Genomic DNA, 15,754 nt, shown 5'->3' on the forward strand with positions numbered 1-15,754 from the left:
TAACCAGCACCGGACTGTCCTCTTTACTGAATGACCAACAGTGGCTGTGAGACATTCAGGCAACACCAGTATTAATGGGATCTGCAAATACAAGCTGCTCAGAGGAAAATGACCATTCATTTTTAACAATCTGGTGCCAAGCCAGCATTATCAGAACACATCGATTTGCAGGCCCAGCAAAAAGCCTAGCTTCAAAACACATTTTGTATGTCAATGCTTTATAATTATAGGAGTTAAATTCACCATCACACTGTCGGTGTTGTTCATTGCTGTGGCGCTTTGATCACTGAACCTCATAAAGTCATAATACTACATGACTGTTGGTAGTTTGGTATTTACTTTCATTATGTGTGACAACTCTTTGTGTAACTTTATGGTTTTATAGCAGTGGGTTGTACCTGCTGCTAGGCTGAAACAGCTTCACATGAATTAAGCTGGAAATAAACTCATCAGTCTATTTCTTCGTACTTCCTACTTCATGTGGAATTGCTTCATCACTGTGATGTCAGGAAACTTTGACTCACATTATTTGATGTGGGTCAAATAAGGCTGTATGGGTGTGGCCAGCTGCTGTGTTGTAACTATCAGCAGAGGTGGTAGTTGTTTATCATGAAACTGATCCCATCTTCATTTTGTGATCCGGTAAAGACAGCTGCTGAAGCCAGATGGTAATGCTGTGGTGGGACACACATTCATATGTTGCAGCTGAAATGTGTACTGTTCATATGAATACAGAAGGACACAGTCACTTTGTGCACTGTGTACAGTCTAGATATGAATACAGTGGAGATTGTGATGGTAAATACTGTGACACTTCACTGCAGAGTCTATTACTGTAACATGGTAGTGCTGTTTAACATTTTTTGATCTGGAAAGTCTACTCATATTGTACACAGAGTTTGTTTGAAGGCCCATCCTGTTTGACCTTTACAATTCAGTGCAGCAGCTTGTGAGGGTTAATGCAGTGTGTGTACTAGCTTGGAGAGAACTTTGTTACACACAGCTGTAAATCAGAAAATGTCTGGGTCGAACAGAGAAGCAATTGTTTCAATTAGTAGAGGCAGATCGTTGGTAATACTTTTTTTTTGCTCATATCCAAAGTTGAAAGAAAAATATAAAGGAGAGAGAGGAAGATTATGCTGATTTGTGAAAAGGCACGCCTCTCAAGGTTTTTATTTAATGCAGCTCCACTGGCACCCTGTCTCACCCCAGGGTGTTTGCAGGGTCTTTAAAAGTATAAATGAATTTAGTAACAATATGCTGCCTTTTAAAAGTATTAAAACGTCTTAAGCACCATTTTCTGTGGTATTAAATTTTGCTTTCAGTTTGCAGATTTGTCTAGAAAAGTAATGTGCTGAAATTTTGGTGACTTTTATCAATTCATAGGTGCCTGGTAGGGATTAACATTTTTCCCAAAAACTAGTCATTTTCTATCCTGCGAGTAGATACACACTATCCTACGAATCCTGGGAAATCAACTTGTTTTTAAGGTATAACTTCAGCTAAAGTGAAAATGCACTCATAATTAAGGCAAAACTAAATGCTAATAGGAGAAATATGCATTCTAAACCTGACCATGTATTATCTGCTTGTGTGAATTATTAAGGCAAAAGAATGTAATTTATCAACATTAGAATGAACATAATGCGGATGCCTGTCTGTCTCAATGGCCTCATGGAAGTGATACTTTACATTGTTCATATCATAAACAAACAAAATCTGTTAAAGCAAGTGATTTGGTGTTTTTTTTATGTCAATCTATTTAGCTGAGACAGATTCCATATTCTGTTCCCATTCAGAGGTTGCTGGTGTGGCTCACAACAGCAGAAGGCTTGCACAGTGTGTGCCACAATGGTAGACATAGTAGGCATAATAAAGTATTTATAGCAGTCTAGTAAATTCAGAGATATATCAGAGTTAACAAGCAAAGCTCTCAAAAAGATCTTGCTCACTTGAAAGAACCAAGAAGTTGCATATTTTACTGTTGAATTCATCATATGCTGCCCTCTCTGCCAGTATTTCATGCAGAAGTATTTTTGATTTAAATATGAATCCAGTGTGCTTGCACTCTCTGGGGTTTCACCTTGAATTTTGTCAGAGATGTTAAATGTCCCAGCAGACCACTTGTTGAACCACAGTCCAGCACATTTGATCCCTCTTTCACTAAGTGCACGCTTTGCATCTTCACTGTTCAGTCTTTTGAAATCTTTCTGCTCAAAGCTGGTAGCAGAAGTCATGTTGTGTTAGCTGAGTTTTGATGGTAGAGCCTACAAGTTACTGTGCTAACTATGTTAACAATCAGAAGTGTTTGAATTCATCGCAGTTTGTGCCTGTTAATCAGTTAATAAAGTGTTCATTGTGTTCCACCAGCACACAAACAGAACTGTTTAATATTTTTAGGGGAGTAGGCCTATGTATTTTCTAAATATATTCCAAAATGTTCTAAATGTTTTTAAAATGCTTTCCCCAGTTTTATCATTATTATATTTCCTAGGACGAGGGGGAAACCCTTGTGTATGGGATTGTTTACAGTTTATTTACGGAATTCAGCTAGATTTGACGTCATTGATATAGTGGTCCAAGGAGTTATCACACTAAGACTTAAATTGTGCTGTCCTACATAAATGTATATTAAATGTAAGTTAAAGTGTGTCTCCAATGAAACTGGCTAAAACTCGAAGTGGCGATGAGGTCTTCAAATGTAAAAAGGTTTTAAGAGTTCTTAAAAGGTAACTTGAGGATTCCTGCATATAGTCTGCACTCAGATTCACCTTGTGCAGCCCTCCACCCATGACTAAAGAGATCCATGACGCAGTTTAAGCTCTTCACAAGCATTCCCTTATCTCCTCCCTATCTGCCAGATTATCCTCATAAGTATGGCTCAGAGGGCGGCTGCGCTGACCACTCGGTGTTTGAGCGGATGAGGAAGTACCAGGCATCTGGGGTGCAAGAGCCAGTCAAAGTAAGTGCCAGCAACATCACAACAAAGCCCCTCCCCCCTCTGTCCAGCTCATAATTAAACACACAGATGGACGAGGCTCATGAGATTAAAAAGATCTTATCCCGTATCCATCCCACCTTACACTAAGAGTAAGAGCATGTGTGTATTTTTAGCTCAGGTGTTCATGCTTTCAATCTTATTTTTTTAGCAGTGAAGCCACACTCAACCTTTTTAAATAGTCTTCAGGGCAGAAAGTCTCTTCTTCCCACCCAGTGGTTATTGAACTACACTATACTGGCTTGCAAGATGAGAAGGAGCTATGGTTTTTTTTATTATTTAACCTTAATTCAAACAGAAAGCCCCCTGAGATTGAAATTTTATTCTTTTTCAAGGGAGACCTGATGCACACAGCACACCAGTTACAGTTTAAAGAGAATTAAAATCACAACAGACAGGAAATACAAAGATCAAACTGACAAAGAAAAGGAATTCTTATTATCTTATGGTTTCGGGTTTTTTTTGTACAGAAGGGGAACAGTGCATCGGAGGAGGAGGAGATCTCCCATGGCCCTGTTATTCTGAGGAGGAAGAGGGCAGCGGCGAAAGAGAAAAACACTTGCCAGCTCTTCATCCAGACTGACCACCTCTTCTTCAGATACTATGGCACAAGAGAGGCTGTCATTGCCCAGGTATGCACTTGTCATTGCTTTCTTCTAAAAGTCTGTGAAGCTGGTATGGTTGAGCACATCAGGTTACTCAGTCTGACATCCCAGGGTGGTCTGATTGAATGATGTGAGGAAAGGCAGCATGTGTAAGTCTGTATGTGTCAACTATGCTAAACAAACAGGATATGCCAAAATAACAAAGAAAACGAGCCTAAATTATCACTGTATGAACTGAAACAAAGGCTGAAAAATGTAACTTAGATCAAACCCACTGAAAAACTGTTTAGGCTGTCGGCATCTAAATCGCTTTGTACAACAGAGCACATGGGTGTCAAGGGCACCTCATAAACTCAGAAATCTATACTTGAATTATCACAAAGGTTGTTAAAACAGGAAAGTTTCTAATTTTTTTCTCATTTTCTTTTATTGAACTACATAGACCTACACCTGTTCTTACTTTCTTCTTCTTTCACAACAGCATACTCAACCATATTCTTGTACAGTGGGTCCCCACACACCTTTGAAATGAATAAAAGTATTTTTATAATCATACTTAATATACAATGTTATAAATAAAAAAATGACCACTCTGTCTGCAGATCTCCAGCCATGTGAAGGCCATTGACTCCATTTACCAGGCCACGGACTTCATGGGCATCCGAAACATCAGCTTCATGGTTAAAAGGATCAGGGTGAGTTGAATCCTAGCATAGATTTTGTGTTGGTGAATGAGAGCTGCCATTTTGGGTCTGGAGATGTGGGCTGTGCTGCAGAATCAGTTTATATAACAACAGACCTGAAAAAGATCAAGCTGCTGGTATTTTCTTAGCATTGAGCACTGCAGTGCAGACAGTTTCCTTAGTGGGAATATTTCTCATTTTTTTGCCCAAGGCTTTGTAGTTTCTACAAGCTCCATGTACTAATTTTATCAGTGTAGAGTATTTCCCCTTTCTCACTTCTCTTCTGACATTGTTCAACTGTCATTTATTCAGATTAATGCCACTGAGGATGAAAAGGACAAAACCAATCCTTTCCGCTTTGCCAACATCGGAGTGGAGAAGTTTTTGGAGCTGAACTCCGAACAGAACCACGACGACTACTGCCTGGCCTACGTCTTCACCGACAGGGACTTTGATGATGGAGTTCTTGGCTTGGCTTGGGTTGGAGCTCCTTCAGGTTTGTAAACAATACAAACACACTAACCCTGGTCATGACCTTCTCTGTTGGTCTGAGACATTTAAGCTCCAGATCAAACAGTTGAACAGTACTCTGTTTGCATCACTGATCTTTTGCTAGTTATGCAGGGTAATACACATATTAGTCATTCATGTCATTTCATTTATTATTTTGCTAAGTTGAGATGAGTTTGGTGTGAGTTCTCAGATCTCTGCATCAATAGCAGAAAGCTGTGCTCAGCAGAATAAGCAGAGGTTGGACTGCTGGTTGTTTTCATGGTCCTGATATTCCTTTGAAATAATGAACAAATTTCACATTGGACTGTGTCTCTATTACCACAGCAGACCCTGATAAGCCTCACCAGCTCAGTCATTCCATTACCAACCCAGTGCCACACCACAAACACACACACACACTTGCACACACTCCTGCATAATTAAAGGACAACCAACTGAATGCATTTTGAAGTTGTTAGGCTGCGTCCTGTCAATATTTTGTGTCCTAATTTCATTCATTTCAAATCAAATTTGATTTATGTGGCCCAATATCATAAGTCACAATTACAGTCCGTACAGTGTACAACACCCTCTGCCCTCAGACCCTCAATTCAAGTAAAGAAAAACTCCCCCCAAAAGACCCTTTTGATCAGGACAAAAATGGATGAAATCTCAAGTAGAGTCCTGTGTGCAGAGCAGACCAACAAAATCATTCTGATAAAATATCTGATACATGCAGATTACAAAATGTATGTGATGGATCCAGGAGGATATTGAACAACTTCAATATGACCTCCTCTCCATGGTGGAGACCTGGAAGAGGAGAGGCCACACAAAGAAAGAAAGAGGGAGGGAGAGAGAAAGTCAGAGGAAGAAAGAGAAAGAAAGGAACTTGGGAACACAGCTTGGAGGCGTGTGGGAACAGAAATCAAGACGGAGGGTTAGAGAAATTTAGTGGTTATTAGAAAATTTAGCAGTTTTATTCTCATCTGCAGAACAGATATGGACCATAAATCCTGTGGTTAAAAGATAAATTGAGACTGAGACAGACAGGATATGTTAAAATTAAAAAGTTTTACAGTATTTTTTTTTTTTTTTTTGCATGTACCAAAAGTATTTATGTAACAAACTATTGTGAGCATTATCAGACGTACATCAAAGTTATGAACTGTTATTAATATAATATTTGCCTTTCACAATATTAATTACCGGTTTATTTTTTGAGAGTTTGTTTCAGGGTGTAAATGCAGCTTTTGGCCTCTTAACACACTCATGCAGTCTGGCTGTGATCTGCATAAATGTAAAATTTAAATATACATGGACGGTCACTCAGTCAGGTAAATGGAGCATGGAGGAAATCATCATAGGTGTCTAATGTGCTCCACCCTGTTGTTTACAGTTTGTTATCTGGCTCATACAAGAGCTTAACTGAACCTATTCTGATACTTTATAGCACAAATGATACTAAGAAACCATCAAAATCGAGTGAACATAGAAACATTTACTGCAGTAAGTGTTGCATTTTGTGAATATCTAAATATTTGAGAAAAACAACTATTAATTGTAAATGTATGATAACATAATAGGTGTAATATTTTTATGTGGTAATATATGACAGGAGGAGTGCCTCTGTCTGTCCTCTTCTGTCAGGATTCATATGTTTTTATATAACCTGGCTCTTTGCTCACAGACACAACATGTATGAATGATGGAGTTATTGAGGGTTCTCTTTCCTTTGAATAAGTTCAGACAGCATCATCTCAACATGAAGAATTCAGCAGCAAACACAGACAATCAATACAGGCAAATTAGGAAAGCTGTAAGCTGCAAGAATCGATTGAGTATAAGCGATGGAGAGGAGAGGGGCTGCAGCATGTCGTGGGCTGATTGTTTGAACAAAGGGAGTTGGAAATAAACAGCCATCGGGGACACTGGTCAAGCACAACTAATACGTGTCCTATTCAATGTGACCAGTTGTGGAGATATAAGTGGCTTCAGTGGAGGAGCTACACACACATACATGCAGTGTACAAACATACACTGTGCAGGAAGATGCATGTATACATAATGGAAACATTGTTTATCACTTTAAGTGCTTTGGTCTCATGTTTCTGCTCGGGTAGAAGCTGCCTCCTTATGACTGGGTTTATGGATTATGGGAAAATCAGCCGCAGCACTGCAGGCATGCTTGTTCTTGACTGTGGTTGCAAGTGGTTTCCAGTGTTTTGTTGTGCTTTTTCAAGTAGATCTTATTTTAGGCATTTCCATTTTAGATTATTTAAAGCACAGAAAAAGCATCAGAGGTCAGGGGCCAAATAATTTCCATGCTCCAGTCCTTCAAGCAGCCAGAATACCTCATGATGTGCAGGCAGTTTATCATATTTAAAGTCATGGTTTTCTGCTTTTCAAAACAAAATATTCTTTTTTTTTTCTTTCTTTTCAATTTCTTTTCATTTACATATCTTCTAAAATCCATTATAATATGTATGCATAGTTATGTTTATACTGTAGTGTTGTATGGTACACTTTTCTTTAAGCTATCATGTAAAATCCAGATTCTAGTAAATTACCACCAGAAACTACACCATATGTGGGCCTAAGTACAGCAGGTCATTTATACATGTTGAACCAAGATACAGTTAGGCTAATTCTCACAGACCTATCAGGTTATAACCCTTACTGTTAACTTTTCAAATCATTGGTATAGTTATTTGTGCTATATTTGACCTCTTTTGTTTACTCTCTGGCAGTTTATATATGTGTTTATACAACCACACAGACTTGTAGGTGTTTGTCCTGTACATCAGTGGTTATGTGATCACTGGTGATAAAGTTGTGTCTCCTCATTTCAGAATCTCTCCAATGAATATGTTGATGTAACCTTAGAGTGATGGCCAGAATTAGGAAATTAAAACCACAGAAGCAAAAAATACTTTTTCTGTGGTTGAAGTGCCCATTTAAAATATACTGTCTGTTTCAAACTGGCACCGTTTCTTCAGCTGATACAGTTGATACACTGATCTTTAAATTGGTTCTTTTAAGTTTTTGGCTCCGTTATAACTGCAAAATTTCTAAGATTTTCCAAATAAAAAAACTCATTTAACTAACATAATTTTGCTTGTTTTTCACTCATTTCAGAAAAACGATGACAGTCAGATAATTGCAAACTGAATCTTTTACAGCATCAGAGACAGAGTTCGTACAGGTGCTGGAAGTCCTTTAAAACATTTTAATGCAGTGTTTTCAAGGTTTGAAAAGTGCTTGGGTTTTGGATAAATTGCTAGCAATCGCAGTTGCAGTACTTACTTACTTATATTCATTTGTTACCTGACTGAATAGTTTATTTTTTAGATAAAGAAATTGAAATAAGTTGAATGTGTAGAATAGCAAGTCGACTTACAGACAAGTGATACATTTTTAAACCAGAAACTTTGTTGTGTTTTCCTTTAATTTGTCACCCTTCTCTAGAATTCAGTCACAAAACATAATTTTGGTTGTTTATAGGACAGTAAGATCTGATTTAATGTGATGAAGAAGTGAAATTTTGAATATATGTACAGTTTATAAATTTACCACAGCTGTAAAGTTTTGGAATTCACGTTGAAAATTCTTGAAAAGTGCTTGACTTTGACTTGAGAAAAGGTGTAGGAACCCTGCAAAGATCACATATCGTACACTTTTTTATAAAAACTCATTGTAGACTCTGTACTTGTGTACAGTATTTTTTTAGTTTTATTTTAAAACTAACACTGCACTGAGACTTGGCTCATAGCCCGTTAATTCTCTGAACACCTTTCCCTACAGAAATAAACATGCTTTTGATCGAAGCTGATTGAACCTTTTTGATGATTGTCTAACTTTGATCTGCGACAATCAATGTCTGTTTAGCTGTTTATGTGTTGATTGTCTTGTATTGTGACGTGATTTTGTCTTTCATGTTCTGCAGAACAGGAACCTGCTGTAAACCAGTGTTAACTGAGTCAGGCTCAATAAATTATAACACTGTAATGTTACTTTTAATCTTTTCCTATATAATAATAATAATAATAAATGAAATGAATGAATGAATGTATTAAATACATATAACATTCTCTCTAAAATCTTGTCCAGTATTTAAATAGTATGATAATCCATTCTACTGTTATATGTTTTATTCTGCTGCCACAGGAAGCTCTGGGGGCATCTGTGAGAAGAGCAAACTGTACTCTGACGGAAAGAGGAAGTCTCTGAACACTGGTATCATCACTGTGCAGAACTACGCCTCCCATGTCCCTCCCAAGGTGTCACACATCACCTTCGCTCATGAGGTTGGGCACAACTTTGGCTCTCCTGTAAGTACTGTGATTTAAAACACTGACCTTTTCCTGCACACTTCTTTCTCTTGCTCAGCTGTGACATAAGCAGCTCTCTGAAGTCTCTCTGTCCTTGACTTCCCCACTGTTTCACAGCATGACTCTGGGATCGAATGCACCCCCGGAGAGTCAAAGGCGCAGGAGAAAAAGGAGCAGGGCAACTACATCATGTACGCCAGAGCCACGTCAGGTGACAAGCTCAACAATAACAAGTTCTCCATCTGCAGCATCCGTAATATAAGTGCTGTTCTGCTGAAGAAGAGAGACGATTGTTTTGTCGGTAAGTTCTCTCTTATGCACACATCTGTTCCCTTCTATGTGTCTGAGAAAGGAATGGATGACTTTTTAACTTTGGTACAGTACCGATACATTTGACATAATTTTACAGATAATCTTTTAAAAGGGTATTTAATATTCTAAATAATGATGACTTTCAGGAGGGAAAACAGATCAGAAAATCACATGACACATAATGGCCTTTAAAAACAAATTTATCACAAAAGCAAATATGAGTGCAATTAAATTACAGTAATAAGTGTATTTTTACAGAAATAGTAGGATAAATTGATAATAAAATAAATAATTATCTTCTTTGTTTATTTGTTACTGCTGTCTGGCACTTTCTTCACGTCACAAATAGTGCATCTTGCTGTATTTTTAACTACAGATGAAAAGTAAAAAGTTCGGCCCTCTCTCACAAGTTTGAGTGAAAGTGTGTGTGCGGCTGCTCGCTCGGTTCTCATGTCTGAAAGGCATTGGCACAAACATTATAGATATTATTATACTGAAAAAGTACTTAAAATGTCCATCCATCTTCAGTACTACAAAAGTACTGAAAACATTTGGGAGTGTTGTAGCCACCCACGTTTTGTCTTTATATAATGTTATTATCTATAGTTTTTTGAAAGGAATTGATACCAGCTTGTGAGAATCATTGTATTGATCTGCCCATCCTGAGTGTGAGAGAGATTCTGTCTTCATGCTGTTGTGTGTGTCTGTGTGTACAGAGTCAGGCCAGCCTATCTGTGGTAATGGACTGGTGGAAGCTGGAGAGGAATGTGACTGCGGCTACAGTGATCAGTGTAAAGACTCCTGCTGCTACAGCGCCAACGAAGGGGAGGGCAAAAAATGCAAACTCAAGCCTGGACAAAGCTGCAGGTCAGATGTGATGAGCATGCCTTTGGACAGTCCTGTCATTTGTCAGAGAATTATTGAGTAGAGCTGCAATGATTAGACAATTAATTGATTAGTTGTCAACTGTTAAATTATTTATCTACTATTTTGATAATTAATAATTTTTATAATAATTATCTTATTTCACCTTCTCAAATGTGAATATTATCTGGTTTCTTTTGTCATCTATGACAATAAACTCAATATCTTTGCGTTGCTGACAAAATGAGACATTTCAGGACCTTTACCTTGGGCTTTGGGAAGCAGTGATCAACATTTTTCAACATTTTATGGACCAAAGAAGCAGAGTGGGAAACTGGCACAAGCCACCAGCCAAATACTGCTAAAATATGAAAGCTGCTGCTAGATTTCAGACACAAAATAATGATTTAATCTTGAGTTGCTGGTGAATTAAAAAGTTTATCTGACAGAAACATTTAAAAAAAATAATAACTTCCTACCCTGCAAACAACTCTTCTAGAAAATGAACATAATTGTTAGGGATGCAGTACTATTATTGAGCACAAAACATTACTGTTACTAGCATTTGTTTGGCTCTTGATTGCATCTTTGTAATTCTTATTCAACAGTCCAAGCCAAGGTCCGTGTTGCACACCACAGTGTACTTTCATGGGCACAAATGAACGGTGCAGACCAGAGTCCGAGTGTGCCCTAGAGGGCATGTGCAATGGAGCCACTGCTCTGTGTCCCACTTCTGCACCAAAGGAAAATTACACCTCCTGCCATTCAGAAACACAAGTCTGCCTCGGTGGGGTACGTCGCTTCCGGTTCCCTCTTGCTGTTTTGTGTCTGAGTTTGTGAGCTTGTATTTAAAGTAAAACTTTTTTTTCCCCTCCTATCTACTCATTTGGATTAGGTCTGTGCTGGTTCCATTTGTGAAAAGTATAAACTGGAGGTGTGCACCTGTGCCGTCAAAGATGGTAAGGATGAGGCAGATGAACTGTGCCACGTGTGCTGCCAGGAGAAAAGTGAGTGTAAAACTGTTCATGGATCAAAAATAAATAAGTAGAATAGTAATATGAAGCTAGAAATATGATATTAGTGACTGCTCTGCTTTTTATTCTTACTTGTGTCATCTTAAGGCTAAAAGTTATTATTGTTCTTCCTCTGCCCTCAGTGCAACCCAGCACCTGCAGCAGCTCTGGTTCAGACAGATGGGCCAAATTCTTTAACAACACGGTCACATCGCTGCAGCCCGGCTCACCCTGCAATGACTTTAAGGGCTACTGTGATGTGTTCATGAAGTGTCGTCTGGTGGATGCCGACGGGCCTCTGGCAAGGCTGAAGAAAGCCATCTTCAATGCAGAACTCTATGAAAACATTGCAGAGTGGATAGTGGTGAGTGTCCCAGCTCTCTCCAGTGGAGCCAAAGCTAAAGATCTGTCCACACAATAACACAAACACATAGAATCTCGTTCTGTGGTGTTTCTCGCCTGTGTTTAAATTTATTTTAAAATAACCTCTGTTATCCAGGCTCACTGGTGGGCAGTGCTGTTGATGGGCGTCGCTCTTATTATGCTAATGGCCGGCTTCATCAAGATCTGCAGCGTCCACACCCCCAGCAGCAACCCCAAACTGCCCCCACCAAAGCCACTGCCAGGTACAGTACACTATATATGTTCACATGAATCTAAAGGATATAGATAGTTGAGTGCAGCTTAGGAGAGAGATTTTACATGTTGATAGACGTCCTTTTTAACCTCTTCAGCTCTGTGTGGACATCCACGTCACTGGCTGACATTACTCTCTTTCAGAGGCTGTAGCAGGCCCAGATTTAAAGCTTTGTACAATATAATGAAACTTGAGGACCTAAGGGATCCGTTGGTACCAACCATGTCACTCTAGCTTGTTGGGGAGTTAGCTAAATAATGCTCCAAGTGTTCCATAGGCAAAATTTTGGCAAGGGAATTTTCAAAAGGATCCCTCTCACCACAACATACCTGAATGAAAATGGGTTTTAAGGTTACCCAAGAGTCTCTCTTTACAGACATGCCCACATTTTGCTAATCCAATGCAGCTTTGAACAAAAACCACACAGTTCTTTGCATGTAGTATAAATGTATTTGAATATTGCTGCATACTACGTACCCTAAACAGTACTGGAATTGCATAGACTGGATATGGCTGGAAAATTGAGTGTTGTGGTTTCAGTGAGCCCAATCGTACTCATGTGTGATGATGTTTGTCCCCATAGTAGCCATTTTATTGTAGTGAGACCATTTTTTGTAACTTGACCTCACTGTATAAAATGTGACCTCTACAATAACTCATGAAACACCACAACCACGAACTAGAGACCTGAAGCATTCAGGGAATGTGCTCACCATCCAATCTCCCAAAAAATGCTATTCTTGCAGCAGTCTCCAAAATGGTGTTCCTCAAAGTCTTGGTGCCTTAACGTAGTATTTTGGAGGGATTATTGACCAATTTTATCATTTCTTCAGTGGTAAAAACATGGGGGAATGGCTATCATCAGTCATAATGTTCAAAGCCCTTATACATTCTAAACTTTCAAAATGTGAACAGGCACCTAAATCAAACAACAACTTTGATTACAGATTTATGTCTAGAACAACACACAGCGCTGAGCTGCATCTCAAATGAATCTTTAGGTTTCCAGTGACGTATATCACTTCAGAAGAATGACAAAAATCAGTTTATGGAAGGAAAGGGTGGAGTGAAAGAGGAAATGCGAGTAATGCCTTTTTTTTTTTAAGAAAACTTGCAACATAATCTGTTGAAAGATGAGCAGAACCACTAATTCTAGAGAAATTATTCTCTAGAATCTAAAATCTAGATGCAGGTTTTGCGTGACATCTTTGTGTTAGGGGTCTTGAAATGTCACTATTGTTTGGAGAACTGCTTGGGAAAAATTGTATTCTAATTACATATGATTTAGACTTTACGAGTTATTGCTGTTTGCTTCATTGTCCCCTCACTGTGATCTTGATGTCCTGCAGGTACACTGAAAAGGAGAAGACCGCAGCACGCAAACCAACAGGCACAGGCTCAGCGCCACCATCGTCAGCAGAGAGAGAACTATCAGATGGGACAGATGAGACACTGAGACGCTGCTGCTCTGCTCTTTGCCTTGGTTCTTCTTAGTGCCTACAATGGGAGCACTTCACTCCAAAGAGTTACCTTTACCACCTATTGCAAAATTCAAAGAACTTGCAACTGGATCAATTTCACTGGACAAAAGCCTGAAGGGTTTTTACGGGCCTAACAAACTCACTCAGCACCTCTGCTCTGAGAGCCAGATTAGCAGTGATTCACACAGCTTTTATAGGAAATAAATAACTTTTCCAAGGAGGGACAGGAGGAGGAGAAATCCACTGATCTCTGTTTGTGGTCTTAATCATTTTTTTTTCTTTGAATGCTTTTATTACCAGAGTGGAGGAGAGAAAAGCAGCTTTGTGTTTGAGTCGCCCCCTCTCTGTCCTCCATTTACCATTTTCCTTCCTGTTCTTCCTCTCTGAAGTGCTGCCACCTTCAGCACGAAATCAGGACTGCAAGTCACATGTTCTTTTTTTTTGTTTTTTGTTTTTTGCTGCCAATCAAAAACTGCTTGGAGGAAAACTCTTGTTGTTATAATTAGTTTTTTTAAAAATCAAACACCATCAAAAATTTAAGCTTCTTTTCATTTCCAAAGCGTCTTTCAGTGTGCAACTGTACAGAGGTCACAGTAGTTTTTTTCTGTGTTGATTGATTTTCTATCTGATGAAGATTATTTACTGTTTTAATTCACTTTCTCAGGATTAATAAAACAACAGCAAACAAGTGTGCTGAGGGGAGAAGATGGCTGCATGCGTATTTCAGGGTAAAAAGTCCCTCCTGACCTGTACAGAGGGGCTCTCGTTAGCTGCGGTGGGATGTGGAGGACGGGCTGTTTGAAAAGAATGTAGATAAATGAGCTTAATAAGATTATAGTGTCATCTGATATCAGATGGACTGGCTGTGGAGGGGTAATTGATTATCTGGATATGTGTTTTTCTTGTTGTGATGTGGTTTTGCAGCTGCGTTTACATAAAGGTGTAATCTGGGGCTGAATTAAATGGTGAGAGAATAGCTTTTTATCAACCTGATTGTATCACATGTTCGTTCTGTCACAGCTGTTTTTCCCTGACTTGTTGCTTTGGCACTGATTTGTTAAAACGACCGGATGCATCCGTGTCTTTACATTGCATAAAGGAGAATGTTGGGACAAGGAAGTGTCCCGGTGCGACTGTCCTGCTCATATTTTCACTTGTTTAGTTCACACTGACAGTTGTTTAAGAAATCTGTTCAAACCACTGAAAGGCAGTCAGATCCTTTATAGCCAGAGCAACCTTTCTGGTTCCAATGTGATTGTGGATTTCAGCTTTTATTGATTTTACTTGCAGTTCAGATTATTTGTATATGTGGAGGAATTAAATCAGTTGAGGGAAAACTAGAGCTTCTAATTTTATTGTTGCTTTGTTTGTCGCTGCTGTTAACAGCCATTTCCCAGAGCAAACAATCACTGTGTCAGCCACCCAATGCTGTTCTGTCCTCTTTTTTTTTTTTTTTTTTTTTCCTTGTTGATCGGTATTTCCTCAAGGAACTTTGTTACCCTTGTTACACCCTCATGGTTTGTGTAATTGCATTAAAAATGTGCCTACTCAGAGCAGCGTGACTGAAGTGTCAGTGATCTGTACCAAGACTGAAGCCATGCATGAGGTGGCGGTTTATACAAGCTGTTAACTGGTCTGCAGAGAAATTAAAAATTGTATCGGAAAGGATGTGGTTTAGAGCTTGGCAATATATAGAAAATGATGTACAGCTATATCGGCCAATACATGAAAACATTTATATAATAATCTATGATTTATTTCAGATTTTTTGAGAGATCATTATTTATATTTACGTTGTGTAATATTATATTATTGCCCAGCTTTAATTTTGCTTAACTTGAGTTTTCAGTTGTCACCAGATTATATTAAAGTCAGCTTCACTGACGGATGGATGAGAGTGCAGAATATTCCAGATTCACTTACTGCACTGTAAAAAAAAATAAATAAATAAAAATAATATAAATAAGTTAAGAAAACTCATAATTTCAAGCTAACCGTCTCCACTAAACTTTTAGTTTACAGTCAACTAGACTTGAAATAAACCAAAAAGACCTGTTAGTTTTAAAAACCTCAAAAAAAAAAAAAAAAAAAAAAAAAATCAGATTTCAAATATTTTTCACATTGAGCTGTGAACCCGATTTGTCACTATTTGGGTGCTTGAAAATTAAATGGTTGCAGTTGAATATATTAAATTATTAACCATTATTCACTGTAATGAGTTTACTCTTTTTTTAAAAAAAATAAAATAATTTTTATTTCTGAAGTTTAGTTTTTTCTAAGAAGGAAACTAAATTATCTCCACAAAACATTGCAGAAAAAACTTGACTCTTTGAGTTTT

General features: G+C 38.3%; 1 protein-coding gene across 1 annotated transcript in view; it reads left to right on the plus strand.

The window, feature by feature from the left end:
• adam10a (ADAM metallopeptidase domain 10a) overlaps positions 1 to 14,566 on the plus strand; it is a 28,058-nt gene extending 13,492 nt beyond the window's left edge. Inside the window, exons 4-15 of the mRNA XM_084717741.1 lie at positions 2,862 to 2,962; positions 3,469 to 3,630; positions 4,206 to 4,298; positions 4,599 to 4,782; positions 8,946 to 9,109; positions 9,227 to 9,410; positions 10,138 to 10,288; positions 10,894 to 11,077; positions 11,181 to 11,292; positions 11,442 to 11,662; positions 11,798 to 11,924; positions 13,285 to 14,566. Of these exons, the coding sequence (XP_084573867.1) occupies positions 2,862 to 2,962; positions 3,469 to 3,630; positions 4,206 to 4,298; positions 4,599 to 4,782; positions 8,946 to 9,109; positions 9,227 to 9,410; positions 10,138 to 10,288; positions 10,894 to 11,077; positions 11,181 to 11,292; positions 11,442 to 11,662; positions 11,798 to 11,924; positions 13,285 to 13,391 (1,790 nt within the window). The 3' untranslated portion in view covers positions 13,392 to 14,566. The remainder of the gene's footprint in view (positions 1 to 2,861; positions 2,963 to 3,468; positions 3,631 to 4,205; positions 4,299 to 4,598; positions 4,783 to 8,945; positions 9,110 to 9,226; positions 9,411 to 10,137; positions 10,289 to 10,893; positions 11,078 to 11,180; positions 11,293 to 11,441; positions 11,663 to 11,797; positions 11,925 to 13,284) is intronic.
• The last annotated feature ends 1,188 nt before the right edge of the window (positions 14,567 to 15,754 follow it).

Source organism: Lutjanus erythropterus, chromosome 1, assembly GCF_056507025.1.
Source record: "Lutjanus erythropterus isolate fLutEry1 chromosome 1, fLutEry1.hap2, whole genome shotgun sequence".
In the NCBI taxonomy this organism is placed as follows: Eukaryota; Metazoa; Chordata; class Actinopteri; order Lutjaniformes; family Lutjanidae; genus Lutjanus; species Lutjanus erythropterus.